Source organism: Chrysemys picta, chromosome 4, assembly GCF_011386835.1.
Source record: "Chrysemys picta bellii isolate R12L10 chromosome 4, ASM1138683v2, whole genome shotgun sequence".
Taxonomy (NCBI): domain Eukaryota; kingdom Metazoa; phylum Chordata; order Testudines; family Emydidae; genus Chrysemys; species Chrysemys picta.
The window spans coordinates 71,272,001-71,287,272 of record NC_088794.1 but is presented as its reverse complement, the minus strand read 5'-3'; the positions used below and the strand labels follow the sequence as shown (position 1 = coordinate 71,287,272).

General features: G+C 44.0%; 2 protein-coding genes across 21 annotated transcripts in view; both read left to right on the top strand.

Moving 5' to 3' along the window:
* Positions 1–15,272, top strand: part of NAV2 (neuron navigator 2) — a 664,394-nt gene that overhangs the window by 454,629 nt on the left and 194,493 nt on the right. For 18 of the 20 annotated variants that reach the window (XR_010600575.1, XM_065592583.1, XM_065592584.1 and 15 more), the window contains one exon: positions 13,759–13,831. The exons of 1 other annotated variant lie outside the window; for it this stretch is intronic. Coding sequence is in view for 15 of the 19 variants with exons in the window: in XM_065592583.1 (XP_065448655.1) it covers positions 13,759–13,831 (73 nt within the window). In the remaining 4 variants the exon portion in view is untranslated. Of the gene's footprint in view, positions 1–11,066; positions 11,116–13,758; positions 13,832–15,272 lie in introns of those variants that run through there. One more of the 20 variants, XM_065592596.1, reaches the window with a different exon arrangement.
* On the top strand, positions 1,558–6,214 carry LOC135983091 (mediator of RNA polymerase II transcription subunit 15-like). Its single transcript, XM_065592580.1, has 2 exons — positions 1,558–2,481; positions 3,383–6,214. The coding sequence occupies exons 1-2, from the start codon at positions 1,938–1,940 to the stop codon at positions 3,778–3,780; spliced, it is 942 nt and encodes a 313-aa protein (XP_065448652.1). The 5' UTR covers positions 1,558–1,937; the 3' UTR covers positions 3,781–6,214.

Sequence of the window (15,272 nt, the reverse complement as noted above, 5' to 3'; positions counted from 1 at the left end):
GCTCAAGCTACTTCCACCCAAATGTTGTCTAAATGGGTATCTAACTGTATTAGATCCTGTTATGAAATAGCCAGGTTAGATCTATCTATGTAGGTTAGCAACCATCCTGACATGGTTCAGGCAGTTTCTGTGGCTATTTTAAGAAGTATGCCTTTTTCAGAAATTTGCTGGACAGCTTCACAGGGATCAGTCCATATTGTCACCCAGCACTACTACTAAATTGTGGCTTCAGGATCAGATGCCCACTTTGTTACAGCTGTCCTACGGTCCTTGTTTACATAGGGCTCCTATCATCCACTTTCTACCTATGAGGTCACTGCTTGCTAGTCACCAGAACTGGGATCCATGAGGCCAATCACTTGAAGAAGAAAGAATGGTTACTTATCTGACAGTAACCATGGTTCTTCAAGATGTGTTGTCCATGTGGATTCCAAAATCCGTTCTTTTTTCTGCTTCTACAAAGTCCTATAGATACAGGATTCAGTACTGGCAAAAAAAAATTGAGGGATGGTTGGGTCCACTCTGCCCTTTATGCCCTTGTGTGGGAAGGTGCGGGGATCCAATGGACATAGCTAGCCAAAAAATATCTGATCTCATTTGCACAGGACACATACTCACCAGAAGCGGAATACATATGGACTACACATCTCAAAGAACCACAATTACTGGAGAGAAGTAGCCATTCTTTGTTTAAGAAAGGGCCACTTTCCTCTGATTGGCTAGAAATCATGCTTTGCTGCAATGTCTGATGGAGATTGAGAACAGATGATTCTCATGCTTTGGGTATTTCCTGAGACATTTCTCCTATTTTGGGGTTGAATATTTAATGCTCAAAAATGAGACATTGATAGGACTAGCTAGAGCCATGCAACTTTGTTATGGCATCTCAGTACTGACCTCCAGCTCGCTATTCCTGTCCTGAGTCACGCCTAAGCAGAGCCTCTCTGCCATTGGTGCAAAGTTTGTGTTATGAGCAAACATCCACTATGTACTAGGTTGAGACCAGCTCCGGGCAGGAACTTTGTTGATACGGTTCTTGTACTTGTTGAGCACGTTGTCTGTGTTTAACAAATCATCCTTATCATTTTATCCGAGTCAAGAGTTCAAAGGATAAGCATAATAACCTAGTGTACTACTATGACTTCTCAAACATTGAAGCTGTGAGTATGTAGCACTTCTCATGATCAGACCTACTCAATGTTGAGGATACTCATCAGCTTTTTGTTGCAGGATTAGGCCTTTAGCATATGTGTACACTACAGTTAAACTCCCACAGCTGGCCCGCATCAGTTTAATCAGGCTTGCAGGGCTTGCGCTAAAAGGCTGTTTAATTCCGGTCTAGTCGTTCAGGCTTGGGCTGGAGACCTCTGAGAGCTGAATGTAGAGATGAAAGAAAAGGACTTCCCCCCCTACCCTTACTCTTCCCCCCCCCCCCCCCACACACATACAGAATCATATTTTAGAAATTTTAAACAGAAAAGACATCCTGGCTTGGGTTGCCCCAAACCATTCTGAATAAAAGAATGCCCTTTGAAGGGAATGGAAACCTAAACTCGAGCCTGGTCTACACTACGAGTTTAGGTTGAATTTAGCAGCGTTAAATCGAATTAAGCCTGGACACGTCCACACGACGAAGCCCTTTTTTCGACTTAAAGGGCCCTTTAAACCGGTTTCTTTACTCCACCTCCGACGAGGGGATTAGTGCTAAAATCGGCCTTTGCGGGTCGGATTTGGGGTATTGTGTTCGGAATTCGACGTTATTGGCCTCCAGGAGCTATCCCACAGTGCTTCATTGTGACCGCTCTGGACAGCACTCTCAAATCAGATGCACTGACCAGGTAGACAGGAAAAGCCCTGCGAACTTTTGAATTTAATTTCCTGTTTGCCCAGCGTGGAGAGCACAGGTGACCACGCAGAGCTCATCAGCACAGGTAACCATGATGGAGTCCCAGGATCGCAAAAGAGCTCCAGCATGGACAGAACGGGAGGTACAGGATCTGCTCACCATATGGGGAGATGAATCAGTGCTAGCTGAACTCCGTAGCAGTAAACGAAATGACAAAATATTAGAAAAAGTCTCAAAGGCCATGAAGGATAGAGGCCATAACAGGGACGCACAGCAGTGCCGCGTGAAAATTAAGGAGCTAAGGCAAGCCTACCACAAAGCCAGAGAGGCAAACGGAAGGTCCGGGGCAGAGCCGCAAACATGCCGCTTCTACGTGAAGCTGCATGCCATGCTAGGGGGTGCAGCCACCACTACCCCAACCGTGTGCTTTGACTCCATCAATGGAGAATCACGCAACAGGGAAGCGGGTTCGGGGTACGAGGAAGATGATGATGAAGATAGCTCACAGCAAGGAAGCAGAGAAACCGGTTTCCCCAACAGCCAGGATATGTTTATCACCCTGAATCTGGAACCAGTAACCCCTGAACTCACCCAAGGCGTGCTCCCAGACCCTGAGGGCACACAAGGGACCTCTGGTGAGTGTACCTTTGTAAATATTACACATGGTTTAAAAGCAAGCGTGATTAATGATTAATTTGCCCTGGCACTCACGGCCAGTACAGCTACTGGAAAAGTCTGTTAACGTGTATGGGGATGGAGCGGAAATCCTCCAGGGACATCTCCAGAAAGCTCTCCTTGATGCAAAAGGTTTCTGGGGAGGGCTGCCTTATCCCGTCCACCATGGTAGGACACTTTATCACGCCAGGCCAGTAGAACGTAGTCTGGAATCCTTGCATAACAAAGCATGGCAGCGTATGGTCCCGGTGTTTGCTGGCATGCAGACAACATCCATTCCTTATCTCTCTTTGTTATCCTCAGGAGAGTGATATCATTCACGGTCACCTGGTTGAAATGGGGTGATTTTATTATGGGGACATTCAGAGGTGCCCGTTCCTGCTCGGCTGAACAGAAATGTTCCCCGCTGTTAGCCACGTGGTAGGGGGGAGGGGTGAAGTGATCATCCCAGAGAATTGGGTGTGTGTGGGGGGGTAGTTGGGTTTGTGCTGCATGTTAACCCAGAAACTGCAGCCCCTCCTTTTACATTGCAAACCCATTTTAAATGGCCAACCCAATGGGTGCTTGGTATGGGAAATGAGGGCGCTACTGTTTGAAACCATTCCCACATGTTAAGAAGGTTAAAAAAGCCAAAAGACTGTGGCTTACCATGGCTGCCTGCAAGCTGAAATCTGTTGCCTGGCACTGTGTGAGTGATCTCTCACACCAAACCGGCAGGCCCTCAATATAAGAGGAAAAATGCGACCTTGTAACGAAAGCACATGTGCTGTGTAATGTGAACAGCAAAATTTAATGTGAAAGAGCATACCCATTATTCTCTAAAATGTCTTTTTTAACTACCTGTCCCTTCTCCACCACCAGCTGCAAATGTTTCTCCTTCACAGAGGCTAGTGAAGATTAGAAGGAGAAAACGGCGGACTCGGGATGATATGTTCTCGGAGCTCCAGATGTCCTACCACGCTGACAGAGCACAGCAGAATGCATGGAGGCAGTCAATGTCAGAGTGCAAAAAAGCACAATATGAACGAGAGGAGAGGTGGCGGGCTGAAGAGGATAGGTGGCATCAGCTTGCTGACAGAAGGCAAGAGTCGATGCTCCAGCTGTTGGAGCATCAAACTGATATGCTCCAGCGTATGGTTGAGCTGCAGGAAAGGCAGCAGGAGCAGAGACCGCCACTACAGCCCTTGTGTAACCAACAGCCCTCCTCCCCAAGTTCCATAGCCTCCTCACCCAGGGGTAGGCTGGGTCCCCAAGGATAACAATAGGCATTTCAACATGCCGGTTATTTTCTGGTCCAGGAAGAAAGTCCCTTCCTCCAGCTTTTGAAACAGACCAGAGTTCCTGAAGACGTGAGCATCATGTACCTTTCCTGGCCATCCCACGTCGATGTTAGTGAAACGTCCCTTATGATCCACCAGGGCTTGCAGCAACATTGAAAAGTACCCCTTGCGGTTTATGTACTCAGTGGCTTGGTGCTCCAGTGACAAGATAGGGATATGGGTTCCGTCTATCGCCCCTCCACAGTTTGGGAATCCCATTGCAGCAAAGCCATCCACTATAACCAGAGTCACTACCCTTGATATCAGCAGGTCTTTTATTGCCCTGGCAACTTGGATCACAGCAGTCCCCACAGTAGATTTGCCCACTCCAAATTGATTCCCGACTGACCGGTAGCTGTCTGGTGTTGCAAGCTTCCACAGGGCTATTGCCACTCGCTTCTCAACTGTGAGGGCTGCTCTCATCCTGGTATTCTGGCGCTTCAGGTCAGGGGAAAGCAAGTCACAAAGTTCCATGAAAGTGCCCTTACGCATGCGAAAGTTTTGCAGCCACTGGGAATCGTCCCACACCTGCAACACGATGCGGTCCCACCAGTTTGTGCTTGTTTCCCGGGCCCAGAATCGGCGTTCAACGGCATGAACCTGCCCCGTAACACCATGATTTGCACATTGCTGGGGCCTATACTTTGTGAGAGGTCTATGTCCATGTCAATTTCCTCATCACTCTTGTCGCCGCGCTGCAATGGCTGCAATCTCCTCCTCGCCTGGTTTTGCTTTGGCATGTTCTGGCTCTGCATATACTCCAGGACAATGCGCGTGGTGTTCATAGTGCTCATAATTGCCGCGTTGATCTGAGCGGGCTCCATGATCCCAGTGTTATGGCGTCTGGGCTGAAAAAAGGCGCAAAACTATTGTGTGATGGAGGGAAGGAGGGGCGAGTGATGACATGGCTTACAGGTACAGGGAATTAAAATCAACAAAGGTGGCTGTGCATCAGGGAGAAACACAAACAACTGTCACACAGAATGGCCCCCCCAAAGATTGAACTCAAAACCCTGGGTTTAGCAGGCCGTTGATTTCACGGAGGGAGGGGGAAGCAAATGAATACAGAACAAATCTGATCCATCTATTTTTTACATCTTAAGCTAGCAGCAGACGGTGCAGCATGACTGATAGCCCTCGGCATCTTCTGGGTGCTTGGCAGAAGATGCTGTACTACGACTGCTAGCCATCATCGTCAAGACGGTTCAATAGGACTGCTGGCAAGACTGAGTCTCCAGGAGACAAAACATGTCTGTTCAGGTGCCTCTGATCGAACTCACTGAGGAATACGATGACGATGGATACCAGTCGTAATACACCGTCTACTGCCAAAAGGCAATTAGCTGCTGCTATGTAGCAATGCAGTACCACGTCTGCCGGCACCCAGATGACATATGGTGACGATGAGCTGAGCTGAGCGGGCTCTGTGCTTGCCATGATATGTTGTCTGCACAGGTAACCCAGGTAAAAAGGTGCGAATCGATTGTCTGCCGTTGCTCTGACGGAGGGGGAGGGGCCTGACGACATGTACCCAGAACCCCCCGCGACACTGTTTTTGCATCATCAGGCATTGGGATCCCAACCCAGAATTCCAATGGGTGGCGGAGACTGCGGGAACTGTGGGATAGCTACCCACAGTGCAACGCTCCGGAAGTCGACGCTAGCCTCGGTACTGTGGACGTGGTTCGCCAACTTAATGCACTTAGAGCATTTTATGCGGGGACACACACAATCGACTGTATAAAACCGGCTTCTATAAATTCGACCTAATTTCGTAGTGTAGACATACCCTCGTAGTGTAGACCAGGCCTTAGATATCATGAATCAGAGCTTTCTCCGTGGTTCTTAGTGAATACATTTCTAGTGCTGTTTGGCAGCTGCAGATATGTTTGTGGAAAGAAAAAAATCAAATATTGATGGGGATTTGGTGCCAGCCATGTATGTTGTGGTTTACATAAGAACCACGTGAGCAGCACACGATTTGTGTCTTCAGGCTCTGTACCTTCTAAATACAGACCCGGCATCAATCATCCTGCTTTACACTGTGAAAATGTTCTATCAGCTCCAAGCTCGTTTGCTGTTAACATCCTGTAAACTTAGGTTTTTGGGACATCCCCATCAAAATATTCATTGGTCTGTCTAAATTTGGACTGATAGCAACCTTACATTAGGTTGCAAAAATGAGCATATATTAGTATTTATACAGATAAGAGGTGCATTTTGAGCAAGGTAATATTATTTATATCATTTATATCCTTTGAGAGCAAGCCGTATTTTCAGTTTTTCCTTGCCATTTCCTATACAGTGTATAGGAAAATTTTTAAGGAATAATGCAAATATGGAGGTAACTTTGTCTGAAACTGACAGGATTTTAAGAATTGCCAGTGTAATGAAACTTTTTTGTTTGTTTTGTCTTTTAATTGCTTTTTTATGTAATGAAGTAAACTGTTAAGCATAACACCATGGCCTTGAAGTGTTTTTTACCAGAACAAACAGGTTTGCGGATATAGTTCAGCGTGCGGATTGGGGTCTTCATTCTGTGTTCTGTCATTGTGTACCAGGAGAGGGCACTGAGCTTTTTAAAAATGCTTCAGAAATTAACCTTCATTTTTCTTCTGTTGAAAGTTTTACAGTCAAGATTGAAAACTTTTTACTGTCCCAAATACTGAGATTGAAGTGAGATTGAAGGCAATATAACTTAGTTTGAAATAAAGAATATTTCTTGTGGAGAGGCATTCCATAAAAGCCAAATTCCTAGCACTGTACAAAATTGAGGCTTACATTATGATATATAAACATTTTCTAGAGTTTCTGAGGGAGAAAACCTATAGTAAGAGCCTGAGACTGACCTTTATTTAGGGAAAAAGTGCTATATCTCAGCATGTCACAAGGGCAGCACAATTTACAAATTACCCTGTTACTTCTTACTGGGCAAAGCTGTGGGTGGAGTTTCCATGCCATTATGTTACAAGCACAAAATCTTCTGTGGATAATTGTGTTCATACTTTGTTAGAAGTGCAGAGCTATTCTAAAGTACCTTTCAGCATACAAGAATAGTCCTGAGCCATATACCTGGGAAAGCAGTAGTGGTATGAGCACAAATGGGAATCGGAAAACCTTATTATTCCTGTACCTTATACAGAAATTCAAGGAAGTTCTCCGTAGCTCAGTTACTGTCTCTGTAAAAAGCAGGGGGGGAGGATGATGCTTGCCTACATGTGTAAAGCACTGTAAGATCAGTGGATGAAAAGAGCTATACATTTGTATAGTAATACTTATTAATATTGTGGAGGAGAGACTGATGGTAGCCCCTCAAATGCACAGCTAGTTCCTCTTTGCGAGAGCAGGCTTCACAAATTAAGATTTCAATTTAGAATTGACTCCTAAGACTAGGAGGATAAATGGTACAGAGGATAAGGACCCTGAAAAAGAAATTCTACAAGTCTGACCCAAAAATGAGTGATATGTGAATTAGCTCCCACTGTGACGGGAAAAATATTTACAATACAAATTGTATGGAAATGCAAAATTAGGGTAGTGCCAAACATACAAGGCCACAGTCCACATCCTGGGACATGTCAGAGTCATCTGTGGTGCAGAGATAACTTTGTGTCAGTTTTGCCTCCCTCCCTCCCCCCGAGCTTGGCACCTGTCCAGTGCCTAAAGCAGCTGGATGGCTGATCTAAGTTGCTCCTGGCTGTCCACTGCCCCGTGGGTCCATTCTGGTAGCTACTGATCAATAGGACACAAGATTCTCCGACCTCTTCCCCTTCTCATGCAGTCATGCCCCCTACATCACCTAGTGAGTCCGTTGAGTATAGGGAGTACTCAGGTAGCTGGTTAAACCGGCTTTCCAACTGCTTTGCAGTGCAAATAGCAGAATGTGTGGTTCAGGGTTATTCTCCAAAGTTATTCTGAACAGAATCTCTGGCTTTTACATTATTGTCAATAAAGAGAGATTTCTCTCCTCACTTAATTTAGAAGAAAGGGGAAATCTGACAAGGAATATTTATTTTCCCTCTCAAGTGACAGAAGAAGCTTAGCTTGAATTTGGGAAAAGATGATCACTAGAGCAATTAAAGTAAAATTACTTCATGCAGAAAGGAGTTCACATGTTAAGTAAATTACCATGTGCAGCAATTGGAACAACTAAGCAACAAGGATTAATCAGTTTTTATAAAGAAAAACCTTAATTAAATATGGGGAAGTAGAACTGCCAACCCAGCTCTCCATCCTACTCCCCCTACCCCCAACCCTGTATAGTTTGCCTGAGCTCCCTGCATTTTCCCAAGTTCCTATTTATAACTCTTTATGACAATGTGTTATCTGATGACTGTTGAGTTTCTTTATTACACTGCCTGTTACCAGTGGAGTTTTAGAATCAAGACTTCCCATATAGGAGCAGGACCTTTCAGGGTTAGAATCAACTGTCCTTTAATTTGTGTTTAGCTTTACGAAATGTCAGAACAAATAAGTGTCCTGCATGTTGTGGAACTGGTATTGTACAGCTGACCATGCCATGGACATTTAATATGCTACATCTCCTCGTAAAAACGGATTTGTGTATAGTGTTCTAAAGAGCAACACTTATGGCTTCTTTGGGGAGTGAGAGTGATTGGGGGGGGTCACTTTTTTCTTTTTTTGGACATTTGATCTGACTGTAGCTGTTCTTTTCAAATAGCAAGTAATTCAAATCACATGTCGATCATTGCAGTGGATGACTGTACTCCCATTTACCACCAGTCCCTCCCCTCTATGCCTACCCAGCTTCAGAAACATCCAATTTCTCCTTTTCCTCTGCTGTGTTAGATGTTGCCTGCGGCAGGAGGCAGAGCAACTGAGAAATCAGAGCTGCCTGCCAAAAGCCAGTCATGGCTCACAGCGAAAAAGAAAATACACACTCCCTTTTGGCAAATCAACAACCTCACATCAGCTTTAAGGGCTTAAACAATATATGGGCTTGGCCCAGAAGGGTCTCTCCGAGTTCAACAACAAGCGGTCATTGAAAAAGTATAATTTTAAGGGGACAGCTACGCATGCTATGCTGAGAGTTAGTGCAATGCAGTGTCATTAGAGTTCTATCTGTATAAGCTGGTGCTCAGTTGTGATCTACTCAGGAAATTTAGTTCCACCCTTGACATTTTACACCTATGTGGTCTTGTTACCATAAATTAAAATAAATAAATGAATAAAAATAATGGAGATATCCCATCTCCATTAACTGGAAGGGACCTTGATAGGTCATTGAGTCCAGCCCCCTGCCTTCGCTAGCAGGACCAAGTACTGATTTTGCCCCAGATCCCTAAGTGGCCCCCTCAAAGACTGAACTCACAACCCTGTGTTTAGCAGGCCAATGCTCAAACCACTGAGCTATCCCTCCCCATGCCACTTCAGAATCCATTGCACGTCCATTACTGCAGGTAATATATACATGAAGCAACAACTGTTTTGCATAGATAGTTTGCATGGAGTTCATAGTCCTAGCTACATTAGTATTCTTAGAAAAATCCCATGACAATTGCCACAAAAGACTGTATTTGCTCTGCCTCTATGGCTATGTCTACTCTACCACTTATGTTCGCAAAACTTATGTCGCTCAGGGATGTGAATATTCCACCCCCCAGAGTGAAATAAATTAGTCCGGCATAAGCACTAGTGTCTGCAGCACTATGTCAGTGGCAGAGCTTCTCCCGCCCAACATAGCTACCACTGCTCATTAGGGGTGGATTATTTATGTTGACAGGAAAGTTCTCTCCCATTGGCATTGGATGGATACATGAGAGATCTTACAGCAGCGCAGCTGCATCGGTACAGCTGTGCCTCTGTAAGCTCTCTAGTGTAGATGTAGCCTTAGATACAGAACAAATCTTCCTTAATATCCAGTACTTTTGTCATTATTACAATGTTTTGATGCTATGCTCAAATATTGTGAACCCAAACTATTTTATTGGGAAAAAATGATATATAAACATTTAATAATTATTTTTTTACAATGTGTTAATATTAGTTTGTTGAGATTTTCAGAGTCTTGTCTTTAATACTTTTTATAGCCAAAATTCATGAATTGTTTATACTGTGTGTCAAGGCACCTCTTTTCTCTTGCCAGCCTTAGTGTTTCTCCCCTCTGGTGATGGTGGGCCTGGGGTACTCAGTCCCACTCAGGTAGGGTTTGCCTTCCCCCTTTGGTGCTCCCTTGGTTGTGTCTTCAGGGCAGGCCTGAGGGTAAGCCTAAGGGGTGCTCCTTCCCCACTCAAAACGGGAAATAGTCCCATAGACCCAAGCAAAGGGTGATACCTTTCCCTGCCTCCTCGCTGGGATGGAATGTCGTCCTGGGGTGTCAGTCCTTCCCCTAGCCAGCACTCGGGCTTGCCTCTGTTGTATTTTCCAACTCCTTCCAAGGGAGCATCCGGAGTTAAACCGGGAATGGGTGTTTGTCAAGTGAGTATAATGCTCACCAGGTAAAAGCACTGTGTGGAGCTCAGTCACAGGGAGGGAGGGGGGGAAGCCTGGAGTCTTGAGAGACTTGGAAGGAGACTCCCTGGAGCAGTTCCAGATCCCTGGTGACGGTGAACTGGGGAGGTCAGTGAGGACTCTAGCCTAGCTAGAAGAAGGAGGGCTGTCCCAGGGGAAGAAGAGGATTACAGCGCAGCCCCAGAAAAGAGGGCAGTGGATACTGAGTTTCAAGGAGAAGCTGGGGGTTGGGTGACGCCTGCCATAGTAAAACACAGTCCCAGGAAGGAGGGCTGTGATCACCTTGTCCCAAAAGAGAAGGCGTTTGAGCTCAGAAGAAAGTCAGCAAGTATAGAATGAGTCTCTGGAAAGGAGAAGCAGGGCATCTTGGGGCTATCGGGGTGGGGGGTGGGGGGTCAGAAAGTCCTGTTATTTAGGGTTGACAGGGCTGGGAACCCTTGGTAGAGGGGGTGCATATGTTTTCTGCTATGCTACCACCGAGGCAAAAGATGCAATCACCACTGTTATTAAGAGGAGGAAGAAGGAACTCACCAGAGCTCTGGAGCTGGAAAAAGAGAGGTCAAAGATTGTTGCATGCCTGGCACAGGTCTGGTATGGCAGATTAGTCGTTTCCTTTTGATTTTGATTACCCCAGAAAGGGTGGACTTTTGAGGCTGGAGGGTCAACTCACCTCAGCAAATGAACTGTGTTGGAGTCAAAGAGAGTCATTGAAAACCCAGGAGGGACCAAGAGGCAGGTTGATGCAGTGCCGCACCATGCCATCGGGGCCCTGATCTGGGACTGCACTCTACTACAGGCATTAAGGTTGGAGAGCTATGGAGCATCTATTCTTCCATTAACACATAGTAAGATTAGTAAGATGTGGCATACATCACAATGATGATAATTAGTGAAGCCTTCACTGTGCCTTATGTGGTTGTCCTGATTAAGGGAAATCATTTAAAAAAAAAAAGTCATTGGAAAAAATTACAGTTAGGGGGAACTCTACACTGGAAATTCTGTGACACTAACTTCACAGTGTAGTCTTCCTTGTTACCTGAAAGAACAGGGGATATAGGCCAGATTGAGGGAGTGAGGTCTTGGAATCCCACAGAGTCCCTAGGATCTGTGAGCTTCATTTCTGCAGTTTCCCAGGCAACCAGAAGCTGAAGGTGCCAGAGAACAGGACCTCCATGTTGTTCTCTGACCCATCCTTGCCTGCACAGCTCCTAAAGGAGCAAGAAGGGATAACTGTGTGGTATCAGGCATGGAAGGGTAGTTAATATTGCAGAGAGAGGCCTCTGTCTCACTTTGCTTACCTGTAAAGTGGAGGTAATAATACTTCCCTGGGGTATTGTAAGGATTAATTAATGTTTGGAATTTGCTTTGAACATGGATAGCCCTAGATGTGCTACATATTATTAACTGTTTTATTGTTTACTGGGTTATTGATTGCCTCTTGATTTCTTGTACTGGCTCTAAATTGAAGGAGTCCAGTTCCGTCTCTGTTACTGATTTTCCACAGCTTGCCAAATGCAAAAAAAAGAAAAAAGCCCAGTATTCTATTCCAAGGTCTTCTGTGTGTAAAAGGGTTCTACAGATCCCTCTGGATGACTTGTCTTTGCTGTAATTCCTGTCAATTGCTAGATAGGAAACATTCTCATTTTACTACTGATTTGTCTTCCCACCCCTATTTGTCCATTTCATCTGCCTTATGCATCTTATTGTAAACCTATGTTGTGAGCTTTCTGGGGTAGGGACTATCTTATTACTGTTTGTACAGCACTTTAATTGGGCCCACACATGCTACCGTACTCCTAATAATAACCATAATAGTAATAGAGGGCTTTTATGATCTGGAAACATATTTGGGAGTCTGATCCTACAACTTATCTGCGCATGGAATGCCCAGTGACTTCTTTGGTTGTTTATACAGAGGTCTGCAAGGAGCCCTGATGGATTAGAATTTAGTTACTCAAGCTTGACCTTTTGCATATAGGTAGGGTATGTTGCTCAGAGCTTCCAAGAAGGGGAGCACATTACATGTGTCTCTCTCTTCTTTTAGTAACACAAAGAACAATGTATCAGCTCCCAGGCAAACCACATCAGGCCTCACCTTATGAAGAGAGGATGGGTCATTGCAGCTTGGGGCTTCCAAAAAATAAATAAATAAAAAAGAGGAACGACAAAGGTGAAAAAATGAGGGCTCCTCCAGGGCTCTGAGAAGGATTCTGTTGATCCTTATTCCTGGGGAGCAAGGGATCCTTCTGAAAATTGACCAACTGTGGCTTCTCGGCTACTGTGTAGACATACCCACACAGTGAGATTTTCAAAAGCACTGGTCATTGGCATAACTCTGTTCCCACTGCAGTCAATGTAAATTTCATCCTTGAGTAATGAGAGTGGAGTCAGGACAACTCAGCACCTTTGAAAATCGCACCATATATCAACTCTGCAAATGTTCTGATGCACACTTTCTCCCTGGTGCCCCACTTCAGTAATATGACTGGAAGGTGGTGATTTCCATGGAAGGAAGAGAAGGATGAATCCTGTTCCCTCAGGCCATGGGATGGATATGGGGCTGCTTCACTGAGGCTACTTCAATCTAGTGAAGTAACTTTTGCAGTTGTAGCACTCCACTGAGGGGTAGTGAATACAGGCAAAATAGGGTTGTCGAGTCTCCGTGAATCAAAGGTTAATCTTTAATTATAGATTATGTCATGTGATGAAACCTCCAGGAATAGGTCCAACCAAAATTGGTAACCCTAGCAAATAATAGTGGCTCCCAAACAACTTGCCGGGGATCCCTAGAGAGCTGGATGTGCATACCCTGTCAGGCCAACTGAAATCCTGCCCCCTCCAACTCAGCATAATTGCACCAGCTCCCTGCACCCCCTGAAGAGGCAAAATTTGGTCCACTGTGACTAACTGCAGCCTGTTTCAGTATGTAATTTCTAACATCCAGGGAATTTTGTGAGTAAACATTTTCTGGATTCCAACTGAGGTTTCTAGTTACCATTCTTACATTTTACTGCCTCCATGACTGGAAATTTCTGCCAGCTGTCTGCTTAAGAGCAAGTGGTAATCTCTCTTCTCCTCAGGCAAATTTGGCACCATATTTATTTTCAGTATCATGTTTATCATAGGACAAAAATCCTAGCATGTTATATTTGGCCGTCTACTGAGATGCAACGATCATCTTTCTTGGATCTGCGTGGGTAGAGTATTAAATAACTTGCTCCGTACAAATACAAACTAAGAGGAGCCCTAATCAACACAGTGTTGATTGTCTAATAACTTAGGAGTTTTCATGTTGTTATGGTTCCAATATTAAGAACCCTTTTTCCACTGCAATGAACAAAGGGGCTTTTTCTGTGATACAAAGGTTGTAGGCAATAAAATGTGACTGTAGATTAAGTAAACATTTACTACAACCCGTATTCTTTTGTCTCCTTGTTTCTTGTTTAGATTGAAAACATAGATGCATGTCTGAGTTTCTTGGCTGCCAAGGGAATAAACATACAGGGTCTATCAGCAGAGGGTGAGTCAATCTGTCATTCCAAAATTTATCTTGTAATGAGGGACATTCAATTTAGGTTTTTTTCCTCCATTTAAAAAAATATATACATCCAGGATCACTGGAGATTTAATAAGACTTGTGCTGTTGTGTTTTCCTCTCTTTTCCGCATCCACTGTGTGAAAGGTACGTAAAATACATGCTGGACTCAATTCTGTTAACTCTTTTACTGTAAAAATAAACCATGGGAGGGAATTAGATTCATTCACTTTTTAAAACAAAACACACACACCAAACAAACTAACCTTGCAGCTGAGTTCTAGAAATGACACACTGAAAAACCAAAGCCTGTGTATTTATGGTTGTGACAAAAGCAGACTGTTTCTGAAATAGCAGCATGTGAAAAAAGTATAGAATTAAATAACTACAGAAAAATACATCTGTAGTCCTGTGATGCAAACGTTTGCTCACATGCATAATTTTACAAGTGCAGTAGTCCCGTTGTGGTTGAAAAATAAAGTTATGCATATGTGTAAATGCGTGTAGGATCGGGGCCTATATTTTTTACCATATTAATGATTAATTGCATCATTGCTAAAGAATCAAAGTTTAATTTTAAAGTGAAAACTGGACTATTAACACTTCATGACTTGACACTTTACGAAACTAGAAATGCTTTATCCAGTTTTCTTAAACAAAAGTTTTAGTAGCTATGTACTGAAACAAAATGTTTTGTTGTTTTTTGTTGGATGTCTATTGAAAGGTGTCAAGTTACATTTTTTAAAAGAAACTTCTGTTTTGCTGTTCTCTTTATTTTTCTGTAGTATGTAAATTTTTACATTTGCCTCTGTAAGTGCATGTAACAATGAAATAAATTCAAATGTTACAAAACGAAACAAAAATAAAAAAATTAGATGCTGTCAGTCCATCCATCAAAACCATTCGTCCCCAGTCACATTATATTAATAACCACCTACTGCACAGACTGTAGTGCCAGCATGTCGTACATCAGGTTTCACCTTACTTTCACTTAAGTATGTTTGAAAAAGCAAGCAGGTGCCAACAACCAGAGTAAGCAACAATTAAGTCGGACTCTGAATGTATTAGGTTACACCTACCTCAGTATTTCCCAGAACAAGTAATCGGATTTGCAAGTTCAGGTGAGACGACTTTCTGGGTTTAACTTCTCAAATAAGTTTCCTTGCAAGCTTGAGTTTGGGGAGCTGGTTACTTTGCAAAGTTTTTGCATGAGTATGCATAACTTAGTTACCTATGTACTTAAAGCTGTGATTTCTCCCTCTCCGCTCATGTTGCTGCCTAAAAAGCAAGGTGAATTTGATAGCCTGTCTGATCATGTGATTGACAATTCTTAAAGAGAATTGCTGCCGGCCCTCTCAGCTGGAATAGAAAAGCTTTTCTCTCTTGGCTTTGACTGCCTGGTTGCCAACAACCAAAATCTCCTGGC

Coding starts and splice junctions, on each gene's coding strand:
- LOC135983091 (XM_065592580.1), top strand. CDS start 1,938: ATGATGGAGTCCCAGGATCGCAAAAGAGCTCCAGCATGGACAGAACGG. Junction 2,482..3,382: donor GGGCACACAAGGGACCTCTG/GTGAGTGTACCT, acceptor CTCCACCACCAG/CTGCAAATGTTTCTCCTTCA.